Source organism: Gymnodraco acuticeps, unplaced genomic scaffold (assembly GCF_902827175.1).
Source record: "Gymnodraco acuticeps unplaced genomic scaffold, fGymAcu1.1, whole genome shotgun sequence".
NCBI lineage: Eukaryota > Metazoa > Chordata > Actinopteri > Perciformes > Bathydraconidae > Gymnodraco > Gymnodraco acuticeps.
The window spans coordinates 1,347,166-1,363,767 of NW_022991325.1; the positions used below are offsets into that span (position 1 = coordinate 1,347,166).

Sequence of the window (16,602 nt, forward strand, 5' to 3'; positions counted from 1 at the left end):
TCAAAAACAAAAAAAGAATGCTTCTGCAGTCTAGCTGCAGCTTCTAGCAACGGTCTGCTGTTAAAGAAAGGACACTGAATGTCCTGAATGTGGCATCACACACAGGACTTGAGTCTGAACACAGCAGACAACAGGAGTATTTACAACAGCATATAACAACTAAAATACTGCATGTGGGTGCACACTTACATTCTCAATCAGTGAATAAGTGAATAATAAAGTTTCTATCGGGTCACTATCAGCCTGTCACTCATTATTTTCAGGGGGGGAGGGGTTTGGAGGAACGGAGGAGACGGTGATCGCGGAAGCTTTTTCCTCCTGCCTTCACAAAGTTTACACAAGTATTGTCTGGCATTCATACTCTGCAATCCAAGACTTAACTAAATCCACCAAAACCTGACATGATTGTAACGCGAATATTTTTTTAAAACATATAACCCTGTGTGTCTGAGCCGCAGCGACACGGAGCTAATTTCCTGCCATAACTCCACAAACAAACTAAACAAGTTTTACAAATGCTTTATGATTCACTAACAAACAGAGTGTGGTTTGCAAATACAAAACACCATCTACAAACTAATGCATTTAGTTTTGCAAATAAAAAACGTATCTAACAAACACATTACATTTTTCTAATAAATCATGTTTCAGAGACAAATTCAGCATAGATTTTACAAGTACAACACTTTTTATTATTACCTTAGGCCACCGAAGTTCTCAGACACTTGGAAAGGGCGGAGTTAGTTATTATCTGTAACCTCACTGCTGCTTTAACATAGAGTTGTTTATAATTTGTTATATAAATGTCTGTGTTGTCAACCAATTAACAAATGTTAAAAGTTCTTCATACATTCTACATTGTTTTGCAGAATGTGCCATTCATTTGGCGTAATGCAATACACTACAGAAGGCACATTTTTCATTCATAAAAGTGTATTCATGCAGCACCTCTGGAATATTTTACTTTTGTTTTCTAGGACACAGCGGTCAGTTTATCGGATTCATATTTTGTTTTTGTACACAAGAGAACAAAGACTTAAACATGTTTAAAATATTTTAATGTTCAATTATTACAATTTTGACGGTGCACAACAAATAAGTTAAAGACTGCAACAAAAATGACAAAAGATCAAAAGAAAGGTTGAAATGTTGTAAACAAAGAAATGAATGTCCTCATTACGGACCACAAGGCATGATTAATCATTATTATAAGTGTGGTTTCACATAACAGTATTCCAACAGTAATGTCAGAAACAGTGGAGCCTTAGAAGGTCCTTGGGTGATTTGGGAAACACGTCAACATTGAACCATTCTCTTTGTTGAGAAGATAACCTTCACAGATATTTTCTGTGACATAGCAATCCATCCTGTTGTCTTTTGGATATTTTAGTTGGACTGAAATGGTAAATCGACAAACCGACCAAAGTGCCATCCATCGAGCCGTGCAATTAACACGGCTTTAAATTATACTTCATATTTATGACCAGATTTGACCTCTTCAGTAGCAACCAATAGGCTTTGGGCAGAGATCCACAGATAAGGTGTAACGCTGTGAAATACAGACTGACACATTGTTGGTTTTGGTGTCTTCACGGGATATGACGATAAATCATAAAATATACAGCAACTGTCAACATTTCATATTATGATAAAACAGTAAGTGATCAGAGTAAAAAAAGTGGAATAAAGGGAACCGTTGCATGTGCCATGTGTACAAAAGGATTCCCCATACAGTACTTACATTCAAATGTCTACCTTCTTTTTCCATAACAGTTGCTTCACAAAGACACACCCCTTGACCGTTTTATCCATCTTTTCACTCTCCCTTAAGCAAGAAAAACAATTAGGGATTATTTTTGTATTCTACCCGGATTTAAAAATGTATATGTATGAAGTTATATAAATGTCTTAATCAGGAATAAATGAACAGCATACCTGTTGCTCTGCATCCTGTTGGTACGGGCTCAGGCTAAGAAAGAGATTCTTAAGAACGGAATGTGCAGTGGATGCTACAGCAGATCCTAAAATATGACACCAAGACCACATAATCAATGGCAAATTATAATTTCACAATACAATGTAAAAGCAGTGTCCTTACCTTTGTGGGGTGAGATGTCAGGCAGCTGCTGATGAGCATGGGTTGAATCAGACACAACGCCACGGACAGGAACCAGCTTCTGCTTCGTAGGCTGATCAACAAGAGCCAAGGAACTGTCTTTATTTTCTACTTTAGGATTAGGTGACAAATTGGGTGATCTTGGAACATGAGCGAGTTCTTTGACAGCATTTATAACCTGGTGTGGCAGATGTTTCTCTAATTTAGAAGTGCTTTGTTTGGAGTTCGTTTCATTATTAATTGACTGTTGCGGACCAGAGGAAGTCTTTAAATCCTCTGTCTGAGGCTGCATGCATGGGTTAGGAGCAGCACTGAGGGGGGCAGCAAACAGGCTGAGGAAGGACCTGGCAGAGGCTTTTTCCGTCTCAAGCGCACTTTTAACATGAACACTTGTGCGATCGGCAGACTCTGGGGGGGGAGATTGAGGACAAGAGGATGTTCTTACAGAATCGTCTATGTGCTGCAGAGTGTCAGTGATTGGGCTTGCGAAAAGGCTATGAAAGGGTGTTCTCGGGGTCTTTGTACATCCAACGACCAAATCAGTGTCATGTGTCATTTTACTGCTGCACTCGGCTGTGATTTCAGTTGAACGATGCTCCTGCGTGCCACATTTGAGGCCAGACTGTGTGTTTTTGAAGGGCGGGGGTATCTCAGTGGGTTGTTTGGCTGCAGAATGACGACTGACAGAGTTTGTAGGATCAGTTGTATTAATGGAGCCGGTGACAGGTTGTACTGTAGCAGCAGCAGCTCCACCTTTACATGTGGTGAAGCTTGAAGAGGGAGAAGGCTTTACTGAGGCTTGTGGGTCAACCGTCAGAACAGAGATATGTGGCCTCAACTGCGTAGGCTGTTTGGGAGTAGTCTTATTAGGGGCTCTTGGCAAAATGCTTCTGTGAGTAGTGCTTCCACCTTCACTCTTACAGTTAATGGAGCTTGTCATATCGGCATGCAGGTGCATGCTCCCTCTCACATCTTTGTTTTCGGAGGACTTCTTTGCCACAGTGACAGAAGTATGCAGCAAGCCCAACTTGACTTCATGAGCAGTTCTGGGGTTCAGAGATTCTTGCCGACAGTCACTTTGCTTCGTGTAGTCCCTGTAGGCCGGAGTAAGACTAGGGCAGGTCTTGGAAACCAGGCCAGTGTGCACTTTGAGGCTCTTGAACATTTCAGATTTGTTCACTTCATTTCTTGTATTTTCTGAATACAAGACCTTCTTATTTGGAGTTTCTGAGCTTAGCAGAGGATAAGCGATCTCATCACCTTCGGTTTTTGGGGTGTAGGATACAGTTTGTACAATAGGAAGGGTTGATTTAAAGGACCTGAGAACAGCATTCACAGAGTAAGGAACTTCCTTTGGGTTTGCAGAGCCTGAAGTGCCAAATTCTTCACATCCAGGAGTTGTAAAGAGGCGAGGGAAAGGTTTGAACAATTGAGGTCCAAGAACGGCTTCCACTGAATAACAGACTGGTTCCTCAGGATTAAGATTACTTGACTGGGGGGGTTGATGTTGGGCCTCTTCCGGTGCACGTGGTGGGACAGCTGCCTCATCAGTCAGTGCTTCAGTCGCACATAGCGTGGTTTCCTTCTCGGTATTGGCTTCTGCGCTGTTGTAAAAGACAGGCCTGAAAAGAAAAAACATCAGCATACCAGCAGCTAAATGTTAATTTGATTGATTGATTAGATACATTTCTGTGCAGGAATTACACCGATGTATTAACATAATCTAAATGACATGGTCGAGCTTGTATGTGCATACCTGAGTGGTTGCAGGGGTATATCGGGGGTCTTGTCTGCTTCTATCATTTCTGACTCATCTGTGTTCTCTGGCTGTCGCAAAGACTCCCGTTCAGATTGTTTTGTTAGTTCAATGAGGTCCTTTTCCTTTTGTAATGCCTGTAGTGAGAAGAAACAAAAACACACATCAGTCTTCAGCACAAAGCAATCTCCATATGAAACCATTTAAGAACATTTGCTAACACTTTGTGAGTCCCCTGTCCATAATACACATTAACAATACTTTGAATGCATTTCTTTATAGCACAGTAGTTGAAAGTGCTATATTATAAAATAATTAGGATTGTTTATGAGTGATTTTTACTTTTTTAAGGGGGTTCATAATGAATTACACACCTCATCCAACAGTTTGGTTGTGATGTCATTAAGAGGCTCATGGGAGAACTTGCAGTCTGCTCCTTTAGAACATTGTCCTCTTCTGTGGAAGAACTTGCAGGGGAAGGACTGTGCAGCTTAGTAAAGGAAATGTTAAATATTAAACAAATAGCAGTACAATATATTATATGTTTATGAAAGGTATGTACAGATTATTGCTCAACCAAAGGATATCATGCATGTATGGGCAGCTCTCTCCTTTTTGGCAGAATCCTATAATGTAGAATTTGCACACTTCTTTGACGAGATCATTGTAACCCTTAAAGTGTTCCAGCTGACACGTGTCCTCCTGTGTGCAGTAAAGGGAAGGACATTGCAGTAAATATTATAAGGGCAACCAATAAAGTCGAGAGGAATGAAACGTTTTGCCATCTTCTGCAAGTCATTTTTGTATCTTATCAATCAAAATGTGTATATTTTTGTACAGAGTCAACATAACCTGCCTTGATGCACCTTCCCCAGAGGAAATGTCGACAAACTAAGCGCCCGTTCACCAGCATAGCATTCTGGTCCTTGAACTCCTCAGTCATGAACCTCGGACGTTGCACTTGGACCTCCTGAGAGGAAAGATGAGTGTTGCAACAAGATTATAGTAAATATGTTGCCAAGGGAACATTATTGCCACCCTAACATACTTTAATTATTGTTTTTTATACGTTATTCTATTCTATTATTTGATCTGAGCTTGAATTGCAACATTGCCTTGTGTTGAAATGTACGGTATTAATATACTTGCCTTGCCTTTTAATTGGCATGTTGAGCTTTTGTTAGAAGAAGTTAGTTAATAACTTACATTTGGTGGATTGTTTGTCTAAATTAGAAGTGTCTCACATATGAAGTTGCTTTAGAGGACTTCCATCAGTATACAAATCATTAGAAATGTTAGACCTCTTCCAACAGCACAAGTTTTTGATTTATAAAGAAAGTTTAGTGTTATTATAATGGGACCTGGTTTGTGGGACTTTGCATGCCCTCAGGCTTTTGTGTCACATCTGGTAACCTTTCAATTCAATTAAAATGTGGGCAGTTCGAAAGCCAAAGAAAGGCATTCCTAAATGTCATGCTATTTTTAGGTAAGTCACCAGTCACCTTAAAACTCATTCCTTAAGTGCCAAAAGCATAATGAACCCATGTCCATTTGTTATTTGATGAAGAAAAGTCTTTAAAAATGGAAAATTAGCCCCAAAAAAAACAAAAATCAATTTCCCCTCTTACCTGCAGGGCTATTTATTAATACATTGTTTTGTGTAAATTGCTGAGTGTTGGAGATATCAGCCGAGAGATGTCTTCCTTCTCACATCCATGAGGAGATGCATGCTTCATTTTGCAGAATGATACGTTGGGCAGTTGAGTCTCAAATCTACTACTACAGGTAAGAGGAAAAATATGGATTTTGGGATGTAAGCAGGGGCTGAATGCAATTCAAGCAGCTTCAGATGACAGGCTGGTGATGGATACAATCTATCTTGATGGCCACAGTCAAGCTTACCTGCTTATTGCTTTTATATTTACGGTCTCCTCTACCTCTTCCCCAGGCAGGTCTAGACTGATGGCCCCCACCTCTGTTAGCAGGGGTCCATCTGTCCCTCTGCTGATGCCGATTTATCTGCCTCTCCGAGTTCTGCTGCTGCTGGGTCCCATTATGGTTATTTTTAGTTCTGTATTTCTGACCCTTGGTGATTGTATGTTCACTCTGAGTGTTTTGCATATGGTGGTGCATGGCCTTGACGCCTCCGCCTCTGAAGGATGATGCATTATTGCCTCTAGTTGTCTGGGCTTGGTGAAATTGCTTCTGTGGAAAGAAAATGCCAAAATATTATAAGGGTTAATATTTTAAGATTATTCAAAACTTCAAACTGCTCCGGTTAATGAGCAGCTGTATGATTGTCCAACACTGGGAGGTGTTACTATTATTTAGTTCTGTACACAATGTCAGTAAAGGAACACTGAATAAAGTTGTCTGAATTATTCAACTTTTACATCCATTTTTTACATTTAATTTAGAAACAAATCCCTTATATAAAAGTAAACCTAGATTTAGTTTACGTCGTAATGGGTTTCTTGATATAAACCATAAAAATTAGGAATATTTTGTAACTTTCCAACATAATAGAAAAATACTATTTCTTCATTTTTTATAAATGCAACTCATCTTATTGATTCAATGCAGACATCTTTTGGTTTTACTTTTCACTTAACATTTGCTTGAAAGAAAATAAAATCAACAAACTTCTAAAAATTATTTTGTTCAAGTTCATCTGACCTTTTTATTGGGGCCAGTCTCCTCACTCTGGGGTTTCCTCTTTCTTGCATTGCCTCGTTTTCCATTCTCAGGCTCGTTCCTGCAAAAAACAAAATTAGTTTCTTATCAAGCTCCACATTTGTGGAATCAGCTTCCAGTTTGTGTTCGGGCGGCAGACACCCTATCCGTTTTTAAGAGTGCCCTTAAGACCTTCCTTTTTGATAAAGCTTATAGTTAGGGCTGATTAGATTCAGCCCCTAGTTTTGCTGATATAGGCTTAGTTTGTCGGGGGACATCTTACTTCTTCCTTCTCTCTGTCTATACCTGTGTACTCTCATGTTCCGATTAACCCAGCTTCCCCAAATGTCTTTCTTTTTGGTGTCTGTATACGCCGGGATCCGGAGTCATGGATGATCCTGCGCTCCTGTGTCCTGCATCGCGAGCCCTGGATCTTGAGCCGTGGCTGTGGTCCTGGATCATAGGTCCTGGATGGATATCCTCGTGGATTCATCTTCCTATTATACACACATGCATTTCCAAACATTTGGACTACCTATGTTGCAAATGTATTATCTTTTCAATTTACACACGGCATCTATTGCACGTCTGTCCGTCCTGGGAGAGGGATCCCTCCTCTGTTGCTCTCCCTGAGGTTTCTCCCATTTTCCCTTTAAACTTTGGGTTTTCTTCGGAAGTTTTTCCTTGTACGATGTGAGGGTCTAAGGACAGAGGGTCTAAGGACAGAGGGTCTAAGGACAGAGGGTGTCGTATTGTCATACTGATATTCTGTACACACTGAAGTCCACTGAGACAAATGTAACATTTGTGATATTGGGCTATGTAAATAAACATTGATTGATTGATTGATTGATTGTAATAAGTATGTAGATTTAGGCCATTAAAACCATAGATATATATATAAACACTAGATGACTCACCCGCGCTGCTGGCCAATGGAGACAGACGTTGCCAGATGGCGGCCATCTTGCCACAGACAGCTCGCTCATTCATAACATTGGGTGTTTCTCAATCGCGAGTACGCTTGCTTGGTAGCACATGTCTGCCGAGCATCTTGCTTCAGAAGCTAGGCAAGAATACTTCCTGACATTTGGAAAACGAAGAGTGGAACAGGCGAGCAAGTGTGCAGGTGTGCGTCATATGATAGGCCCCGCCTTACATTTTCCGCCACAGATTTGGGGGTTAATTGGTCCGTGCGCAAATCATTGTGGGGAATTTAAGACCGCGGAGTCTACTCATGCGCAGCCTCGACATTTCTCTAAACCAGGGGTCTCCAACACGTCGATCGCGAGCTACCGGTAGCTCGCAAGCAAATCCAAAATGTAAAAAATACACCAAAAATAAAAGGAAATGTCATTTAAAAGAATCTACCCTAAGCATAAACGAAACCTCAAACATAGCGAACTCTATCTACAACTCTATATCTATCTAACACCCCTCCAAAATGAATATCGACCAATCACGTTCTTGCTTGATTTGCGGGACCAGCGTTGCAGTCTGGAAGAAAAGCAACGTGGAGCGGCAGCTCACCGCTTCATAAGGAGTTTAACCTTTCCTTCTGGCAGAATCTACACAACACATCAGCCCCATTGAACACAGCCTAGTCATGCCAGCCTATACAACACATGAGGGGCAGAGTTTTACTGTGTGTGTGTTGCAACTTGCTTATTTATTGCACTTGACGCACACATACGCATGGCGTAATTTCAACTGGGGACAGTCCCCCCCCACTTTTCGAAATCCTGTTTGTGTCCCCCCACTTTTTTCAAATGTTTATTATTATTTGTTAACGCAAGCCGTCATCGCCACGGAGGAGCACACAGTCTCTGTGTGTGAGAGAGAGAGAGAGAGAGAGAGAGAGTAAGAGAGAGAGAGAGAGAGAGAGAGAGAGAGAGAGAGAGAGAGGAGAGAGAGAGAAGAGAGAGAGAGAGAGAGAGAGAGAGAGAGAGAGAGAGAGAGAGAAGCTTTATCTATTTAATATAGGTGTAACAAATAAAGTAAGAAATCATTCCAATGTGTACTATATTGTATTTAAAAGGGGAGTGATTAGTAAAATATGGATAAATAGAAAGAAAGAATGCTAACTAGGTAACATAAGATAAGAATACACAAGTTTAAATGATTTGTTATTGGTTGTGATCATATTCTAAAGATGTTTGGATTATTGAAAAGTATACAGCTCCCTTTCATATGAGTGTTGAGAGCTGTATCCATAAATTCATTTTGTGCTCAAAGTGCACCAGATTGATGCATTCCACTTCAACATTTTAAAAAAAAAAAAGTGCATGCCCCTGGACCCCCCTAGAGGATGTGAGGACCCCCCCTGGAGGAGGTGAGGACCCCCCCTAGAGGATGTGAGGTCCACCCCCAAATAAAGCTGGTTACATTATAATTAAATTGAATACATTTTCTTTTAGTAAACACTGGAAACGGGTCCCACAGACCCAAACAGCACACAAAGGTTAAAGGTAAGCATTTAATAATGTTAAAATGTGCTAAATATATACACTGCAAAAAACATAAAAAAGAGGAGTAAAAGTAGCTCACGACTTGTTTTATTTTTTGAAAGTAGACCCCTGCTCTAAACGAAGTACGGCGGGCTCGGTAGATTTCCGAGTATACTGGAGATTGGAACAGTACTTTGGCGGCACTCGATGACGTAGTATGCTTGAAATAGCGGCTCTGCAGCAGCTTTACTAAAGATTGAGAGACACCCATTATGTCTATGGTGCACTATTGAAATAACCGTAGATTGCTCAATTTTCAAACGGTGTAGTTTGTTATAAACATCAAAGATGTAGTTATGATACTGCATACTTATAATTATAATCATGAACTTTTTATTTTCAACATGTCTTGTTGTCTCCTGTATCATAGCCATGCTAATAACGTTTATAATAAACCAAACCGTTTGTAAATCAGTCAAGATGTCAGCGAGTTAGAGGTGGGGTAGGTAAGTTTGACTCCCCCTTGAGCCATCTAGTGTTTATATATATATATATATATATATATCTATGATTAAAACCATCTGCGTGCTTAAAAACATATCGAAGCTAAAGGCTAACTATCGTTTCAAATCCAAATACCTGTGAGCAAAGTTTTGCTGAGCAGGGCTCCTGTCATCCTCTTCCACAGCAGAGAGTCTCGAGAACAGGTTTGCGAAAGCCATTTTATTTCGCTCGTCATAGATAGTTGTGTCTTCTTGTGGAAATAGTTAAATGGCAAACATAACCGAGGTTATCACCATCTGGTCGGAGATATGGAAGGAAAAACTAACTTGCGCCCATAAAATAACAAAACAAAACGAAGCTTTGCTAGTCTTTGACATTTGGTGTCCCAAATAACGTTTATGTTCAAGCCTAACGTGTCAAATATATTCAAGTTTAGTGAATGAATTACCACTCATGCCATCACTCAATCGTCCCGTGGAGCATCTTTCACCTCTACTTCCGTGTTTTCTACTGACGTCACGGACTCAGCTCTTCTTCTTCTTCTTCTTCTTCTTTGTATTCGGCAGACTGTACAATGCAATGGTGTATTGCTGCCCTCTATGGCTACTGTTGGTTAATTTATCATTTGTAACGAACCTATTTTTTTCACCATATTTATATTGATCTAATATAGAGTGTGTATATATATATATGTATATATATAACATCAGTTTCTTAATTTTAGTCCAATGATCCGGGTTAAGTAGTTTGCGCAGAGTTGCTTTTGGCTTTTAACAGCTTCCTCCTTTGAAAATGGATGAGGACATTTCTTGCTTCCCAGATTCTACTCACTCACATTAGTCATCAAGGTGATCAAATGTCTTTTTGCACTCCCTCGTCTTTTTTGTTTCCCATTTATTCCGCCACTACAACTTTTCTGAGGGGCCATATGACAGTTTCCTGTGCAGCAGTATATTTTTGGCAAACTTGTTGAAGTTCTCTTATTGAGTGACTGCATGTTTGATGTGTCTAGTTTATTGTACTCTACCCACCGTAGTGACCATGTAATACTCTGAATTCTCAAATCTGATCGAAAATGTGTCATTAGGCAATGGTTAATCCAAATGCACTTTCCCACTCCCTGCATCCTCTGATCCATCTATATTAACCCTTAGATACTGTACTTTATTTATTTTTATGTAATCGTTTATTTGAACCGGGACAGTGCACATCGATGAACACTTTCAATCAAAACAATGCTTACAAGCGTAAATGAGCCGGATTTCCATCCACAGTCCCCTCACATACAACATACAAGAACATGACATTTATATACATAGCAAAAATAAATAAATGATATGCAGGAAGAACATGAGCAGCATACAAGCATTTACCACATGGCAGTACAATGTAGCAGCTATGGTATATAAAGTGCAAGATAAGATAAAAGTGCTACATAAAGTGCAAGAGTAGATACCCCTGTATAAAAGTGCATTTAGCGGTGATTACACGTCTGTTTGTTGCTCAACCATTCTTTGAGTTGACCTTTAAAACTATTGAGAGTGGGACAATCCCGTATCTCAGTTGGGAGCATAGGTTGGGAGGCTATTCCAGAATGAGCTGCCTTTAATGGAGAGGACATTTTGGCCAAAAGTGGTCCGTCTGCGGTGGACTTCACAGTCTCCTCTGGTTTCTGACCTAATGCGGCGTCCAGTGTGTTTTTGTGGATGATTCCCCTAAGGGGGGGGGCAGTCCATGTAAACATTTGTGGTGGTATGAATGTGGCTTTCTGTCAAACACCTTGATAGCTCTCTTGTACAGCTGTTCCATCGGTTTAAGGTTTGTAGCACAAGCAAACGACCAGTTTGTAAAACAGTATTCAATGTGGGATAGAATCATACAGTGGAGGTATGACTCTGCAGCATTGACAGTTAAGAAGGGTCTGATTTGTTTAACATTTTGCAAGTTGAATTTAATGGTATTGGATACTTTCTTAAAAGTCAAGTTCGAGTCCAGTATGACTCCAAGATACTTGAAGTGGGGGACTAGTTCTATTTCTGCTCTGTTTAAAAACACATTGGATCCTTCGATTTTGACTGGTCGTTTACTGAACATCATGCATACTGTTTTTTTTGCATTTAACTGTAAGCAAATGTTGTTCAGCCAGTGTTGAACCTTGTCCAAAGCATTTGAGATACAGGATGAGATTATTTCAGTGTTCTTCCCGTGTTCTTCCCAGGGTTCACAAGGTAGGGGGATTTGGTACTGTTGACCAAAACACACTGTTTTCTGTTTGATAAGATTTAACCCACTGTATTGAATCTGCAGAAAAATTGAAATACGTCAGCTTTGTAAGGAGCACTAAGGAGCATCTCAGAAGCCTTCCTGAAATCAAAGAAGACAGCACCTACATATGGGCTTGTGTCCAACATAGATTTAACCTTTTCCACAAAGACACAGTTAGCTGTCTCAGTGGAGTGGTGAGCACGAAAACCAAACTGCATTGGGTGGAGTGGAGCGAAACCTTTATCTAAATGTTTGGTAATTAGTTTTTGACACCCATTTCTCAGCTACCTTAGAGACACAGGGGAGGATGCTGATTGGTCTGTAGTTGGACATCATTGCCTTATCCCCAGATTTAAAGATCGGTGTCACCGTGGCCACCTTCCAGGATGATGGAACTTCCCTCGTGCTGATAGATTGATTCACTAGCATACTAATTGGTTTTATTAGACCCTCAATATTTGTCTTTATAAAGTTGGTGTCTAAATCATCTGCATCCCTAGCCTTAGAACCTCTTAACCCTAAGATTATATGTTTTTCCTCAACCTCTGTGATTTCCTCCAGGTCAAAAACGGGGTGTATCCACAGTCGGGCTATGGGAGACCTCAGATGGTGAGAAGAGCTTTGTGATGTCCAGAGCACTATTTATAAAATACTCATTGAGAGAGCTGGCCAACACTGCAGGGTCTTTTATCAGGGCATCATTGATTTTTTAGGTTTGTTTACCTAATAGTTTATTTAGGATTTGCCAAACTTTTTTACTGTTACCTTTCGCACCTTCAATCATATTGATGAAGAAGTTAGCTTTGGCTGTCTTATTGTGTTACCTTGTTACGAGCACGAGTGCATTTCTGTCTATCAGTGGATAGTCCGGATTTCAAGCTCTGCTTTAGTAGTTGGTCTCTAGATTTCATTAAATTCCTGCACTGTAGATTTAGCCAGGGAAGATAATGTTCCTTCCTGTCCCTAAGGCACCCTCTCCTTGAGAAGGAAGACATTGCATCATTAATTTTTGATATAAACAGATTACTGTTTTCACCAATATCTTCAGAGGAGAGAGTGTCCCCCCAATTAATCATTTTCACTGCATCCATAAAACGTTGTTGCAGGTTTTTGGGGATGAAGCGTGAACCCAAGGCAGGGGTTTTAGGTGTGGCCATGAACCTTTTTTCTGGCAAAAAGAACAAGATTATGGTCAGAAAGACCAGTCAGGAAGTTGCAGGTTTTAACTATTCTGTCAGCTTTGTTTGTAAATAATACATCTATCATAGTCTTGGAGGTTTTGGTTATTCCAGTCGGTTGATCCATTAGTTGTATTAGGTTGTGTTTATCCGTGATCCGTTTTAAGCTCTTTCTATTTTGTTTGTCATTCCAGTTGATATTTCAATTCAAATTCAATTCAAAACCTTTATTTAGCCAGGTAAAATCCCATTGAGATCAATGATCTCTTTTTCAAGGGAGACCTATATTATATATGAAAGTCTCCTAGAATAATTAGCTCTTTGTTGGAGTCACAGGAATTCAGCATGAGTTTTACCTGATCATAGAAATCCAACTTAGCGGTGGGTTGTCGATACAGGCAAATCATGGGAGGCTGTGGCTCAGTGTGTGCTGGACTTCGAATCAGGCAAGTTCGAGTCCCCCAGCAGTCAGCATGTCGTTGTGTCCCTGAGACACTTCACCCCAAATTGCTCCTGTGGGGATTGTCCACAGTATTGAGTATGTAAGTCGCTTTGGATAAAAGCGTCTAACAAGTGACATCTAATCATGGTGAGGGACATTTCCTCAGATAGTTTGATTTCCACACCAACACAATCAAACTCAATATTAGCTGGGAGAGCAATCTCCCTACAAGTAAAGGTATTCCTCACATAAAGCAACACACCCCCTCCTTTTCCCTTCAGTCTGTCCTTCCTAAACACATTATATCTGACATAGATACAAGAGTGGATGGTGACGACTGTTTTAGCCAAGATTCCGATATTCCTAAACAGTCAATATTGGACTCAAGGAGGAGATGTTCTAGCTGTTCATGTTTATTGCAGATGATCCATCTATATTAACCCTTAGATACTGTACGACCCGCATTTCCATGAAATGGGGTTGGTTTCACTTTCATGACTTCATCAACTAATTTATTTTCTCTTTGTATTAAGTAGGCAAGGGTCAATTTAAGGTTCTGGGATTAGCCTTGATGGCACAATTTGCAAACAGTCTGGGAGGCACAATGTACATAAACTACAGATTGTAGTTTATTTTCAAAGTTTGAATTGGTATTTCTCGCTCATCCCAGAGTTTCCCAATGCTATAGCTGTCACGATCTGTCTTTATGGTGTTTTGTCTTGTCTTGTTTCATGTTTTATATTGAAAGGTCTTCACTTCCTGTCTTGCCTGTTTCTGTCTGCATTGTGTCTTGTTTAAATCTGTCTGTGGTTCCCGGTCGTTAGTTTCCCTGGTGTGTATAATTTACCCGATTGTGTTCACCTGGTGTCCCTGTGTTTTCTCCTCCCTCCTCACCTGTGTCTTGTTTCTGTGATTAGTCTTGTGTGTATTTAAGTTCTGGTTTTTCTGTCTGTCTTTGTCGGTTCGTCTTTTGTCATGACTAGTTCGTCGGTGAGTGTTCTGTTTTGTCTTTGTTATCACCTAGCCTTGAAATAAAGGAACTTTCACTTTAATCTGCATTTGGGTCCTACCTGCTTCACACACCGGGACAGAACGAACCGACCACAAAATGGACCCAGCAGATGATCCATGGGAGGTTGAATTACAGCATTTAACCTTCTATCTGGCTTGCTGCTTCGATTGGTGGAAGGGAGCGTCCAGTGTTCGGCAGAAGAGGGCCGCTCTGGTAGAGGCGCTCCGGTTGGCAGCAGAGAAACCATGTTTTGTTGAGTTTTTACCTGACTGGATTTTGGACTTCCTTCAAGCATGTGATTCCAGGCATGCTAGCTCCCTGTCTCCCAATTCCCAACCTGGCACCATACGCCTTGGTGGGTTCCGCCTGAAGTCAACCCGTGCTTCTGCCCCAGTTCCTGCTCCTGTCCAGAAGTCGTATTCCGGAACTCGTCAGGCTTATGGAGGTCCACGGAGTATTCAGGAGGCTGCTAAGAGGAGTCGTCGCAAGGCCAGGCTAGCAGCCCGAGCCCCAGCAGCCATGGTTCCGGCTCCAGTACAGGCCCCAACAGCCATGGTTCCGCTCCAGTGCCGGACCCAGCAGCCATGGTTCCGTGCTCCAGTACCATCCCACATAGCCATGGTACCGTGCTCCAGTACCACCCCAAACAGCCATGGATCCGTGTTCCGGTTCCTTGCCCAGCAGCCATGGTTCCGGCTCCAGTGCCGGCCCCAGCAGCCATGTTTCCGGCTCCAAAACTGGCCCACACAGCCATGATCCAGACTTCAGCTCCGGACCTTACAGCCATGTTTCCGGCTCCAGAACTGGATCTTACAACCGTGGTCCCTGCACCAGAGCTGGCCCATACAGCCATGGTTCCGGCTCAAGTACCGGCTCCAGCAGTCATGGTCCCGACTCCAGCACCTCGTCTCCTGCTGGCTCCCCAGCCGACGCCAGCTCCCCGAGTCTTGTCGGCGTACCGGCCGACTCCAGCACTTCGTCTCCTGTTGGCTCTCCAGCCAACACCAGCTCCCCGAGTCTTGTCGGGTCCCCTCTCGGGTCCCCTCTCGAGATCCCTCTCCAGTCCCCTCTCGAGTCCCCTCTCCAGTCTCCTCTCAAGTCCCTTCTCGAGTCCCCTCTCAAGTCTCCTCTCCAGTTCCCTCTCCAGTTCCCTCTCAGGTCCCATCTCGAGTCCCCTCTCAGGTCCCCTCTCGAGTCCCTTCTCGAGTCACCTCTCAAGTTCCTACCCGAGTCCCCTCTCGAGTCCCCTCTCGAGTCCTCTCTCGAGTCGCCTCTCCAGTCCCCTCTCGAGTTCCCTCTCAGTCCCCTCTCCAGTCCCCTCTCGAGTTCCCTCTCTGCAGTCCCCTCTCGAGTTCCCTCTCAGTCCCCTCTCGAGTTCCCCTCGCGAGTCCCCTCTCAAGTTCCCTTCTCGAGTTCCCTCCTCTAGTCCCTCCTCTCTCCTCTAGTCCCCTCTCTAGTTCCCCTCTCGAGTCCCCTCTCGAGTTCCCCCTTGGTTCCCCTCTCGAGTCCCCTCTTGAGTCACGTCTCAAGTCCCTACCCAATGTCCTGGTCCGTTGGAGGTTCCGCTGGGGGTCCTGCCAACTCCATGTCCTGTCCCGTTGGAGGTCCCGCCGACTACTCTCCTGCCGGGGGTCCTGCCAACCCTTTGTCCTGTGCCGTTGGAGGCCCCGCCGACTACTCTCCTGCCGGGGGTCCTGCCAACCCCTTGTCCTGTGCCATTGGAGGCCCCGCCGACTACTCTCCTGCCGGGGGTCCTGCCAACCCTTTGTCCTGTGCCATTGGAGGCCCCGCCGACTACTCTCCTGCCGGGGGTCCTGCCAATCCCGTGTCCTGGTCCTCTTCCGTGGGGGATCCTGCCGAGGCCTGTCCGACCAGCTCCGGTTCCTGTCCGGCCGACACCGGGTCCTGTCCGGCCTCCGGCGCTGGCCCGTCAGCGCCTTCCTGCCCGGCCTCCGGAGCTCTCTGGTCTTCGCCCTCGAGCCCGGCCCCCTGAGAGCCGCGGTCTTCGCCCTCGAGCCCGGCCCCCTGACTCTTCCTGCCGCTGCCTTCGCCCTCATGCTCGGCCGCCCGAGTCCCCCACCTTAGACTCTGCCTTGCCCCCGGGCCGTCCGCCCGAATCCCCCTTTTTGAACTCTGCCTTGCCCCCGGGCCGTCCGCCCGAGATCCCTTCCTGGTCCTCTGCTGTGCCTCTGGGCGGTCAGCTCAGTCC

General features: G+C 43.1%; 1 protein-coding gene across 3 annotated transcripts; it reads right to left on the reverse strand.

Moving 5' to 3' along the window:
* Positions 1 to 1,041: 1,041 nt before the first annotated feature.
* LOC117562544 lies at positions 1,042 to 9,998 on the reverse strand. Of its 3 annotated transcripts, XM_034240393.1 has the most exons (11): positions 9,945 to 9,985; positions 9,632 to 9,792; positions 6,549 to 6,627; positions 5,775 to 6,077; positions 4,729 to 4,842; positions 4,460 to 4,574; positions 4,247 to 4,356; positions 3,873 to 4,009; positions 2,099 to 3,738; positions 1,936 to 2,021; positions 1,042 to 1,825 (listed from the first exon to the last, which is right to left on the reverse strand). In XM_034240393.1, exons 2-11 carry the CDS (start codon positions 9,712 to 9,714, stop codon positions 1,817 to 1,819), a joined length of 2,676 nt encoding a protein of 891 aa, XP_034096284.1. In that variant the 5' UTR covers positions 9,715 to 9,792; positions 9,945 to 9,985; the 3' UTR covers positions 1,042 to 1,816. The 3 variants fall into 3 exon arrangements, with proteins under 3 accessions (XP_034096284.1, XP_034096285.1, XP_034096286.1); XM_034240394.1 differs by lacking the exon at positions 9,632 to 9,792 and having other exon boundaries at positions 9,945 to 9,998; XM_034240395.1 differs by lacking the exons at positions 5,775 to 6,077; positions 6,549 to 6,627; positions 9,632 to 9,792; positions 9,945 to 9,985 and adding an exon at positions 5,501 to 5,766.
* Positions 9,999 to 16,602: the final 6,604 nt, after the last annotated feature.

What these genes read in the sequence shown, in the direction of transcription:
- LOC117562544 (XM_034240393.1), bottom strand. Translation starts at nt 9,714, where the DNA reads ATGGCTTTCGCAAACCTGTTCTCGAGACTCTCTGCTGTGGAAGAGGAT. An exon ending in CAGCAAAACTTTGCTCACAG is followed by an intron (nt 6,628 to 9,631) that starts GTATTTGGATTT and finishes TGTTTTTTGCAG; the next exon opens with GAACGAGCCTGAGAATGGAA. An exon ending in AGACTGGCCCCAATAAAAAG is followed by an intron (nt 6,078 to 6,548) that starts GTCAGATGAACT and finishes TTCTTTCCACAG; the next exon opens with AAGCAATTTCACCAAGCCCA.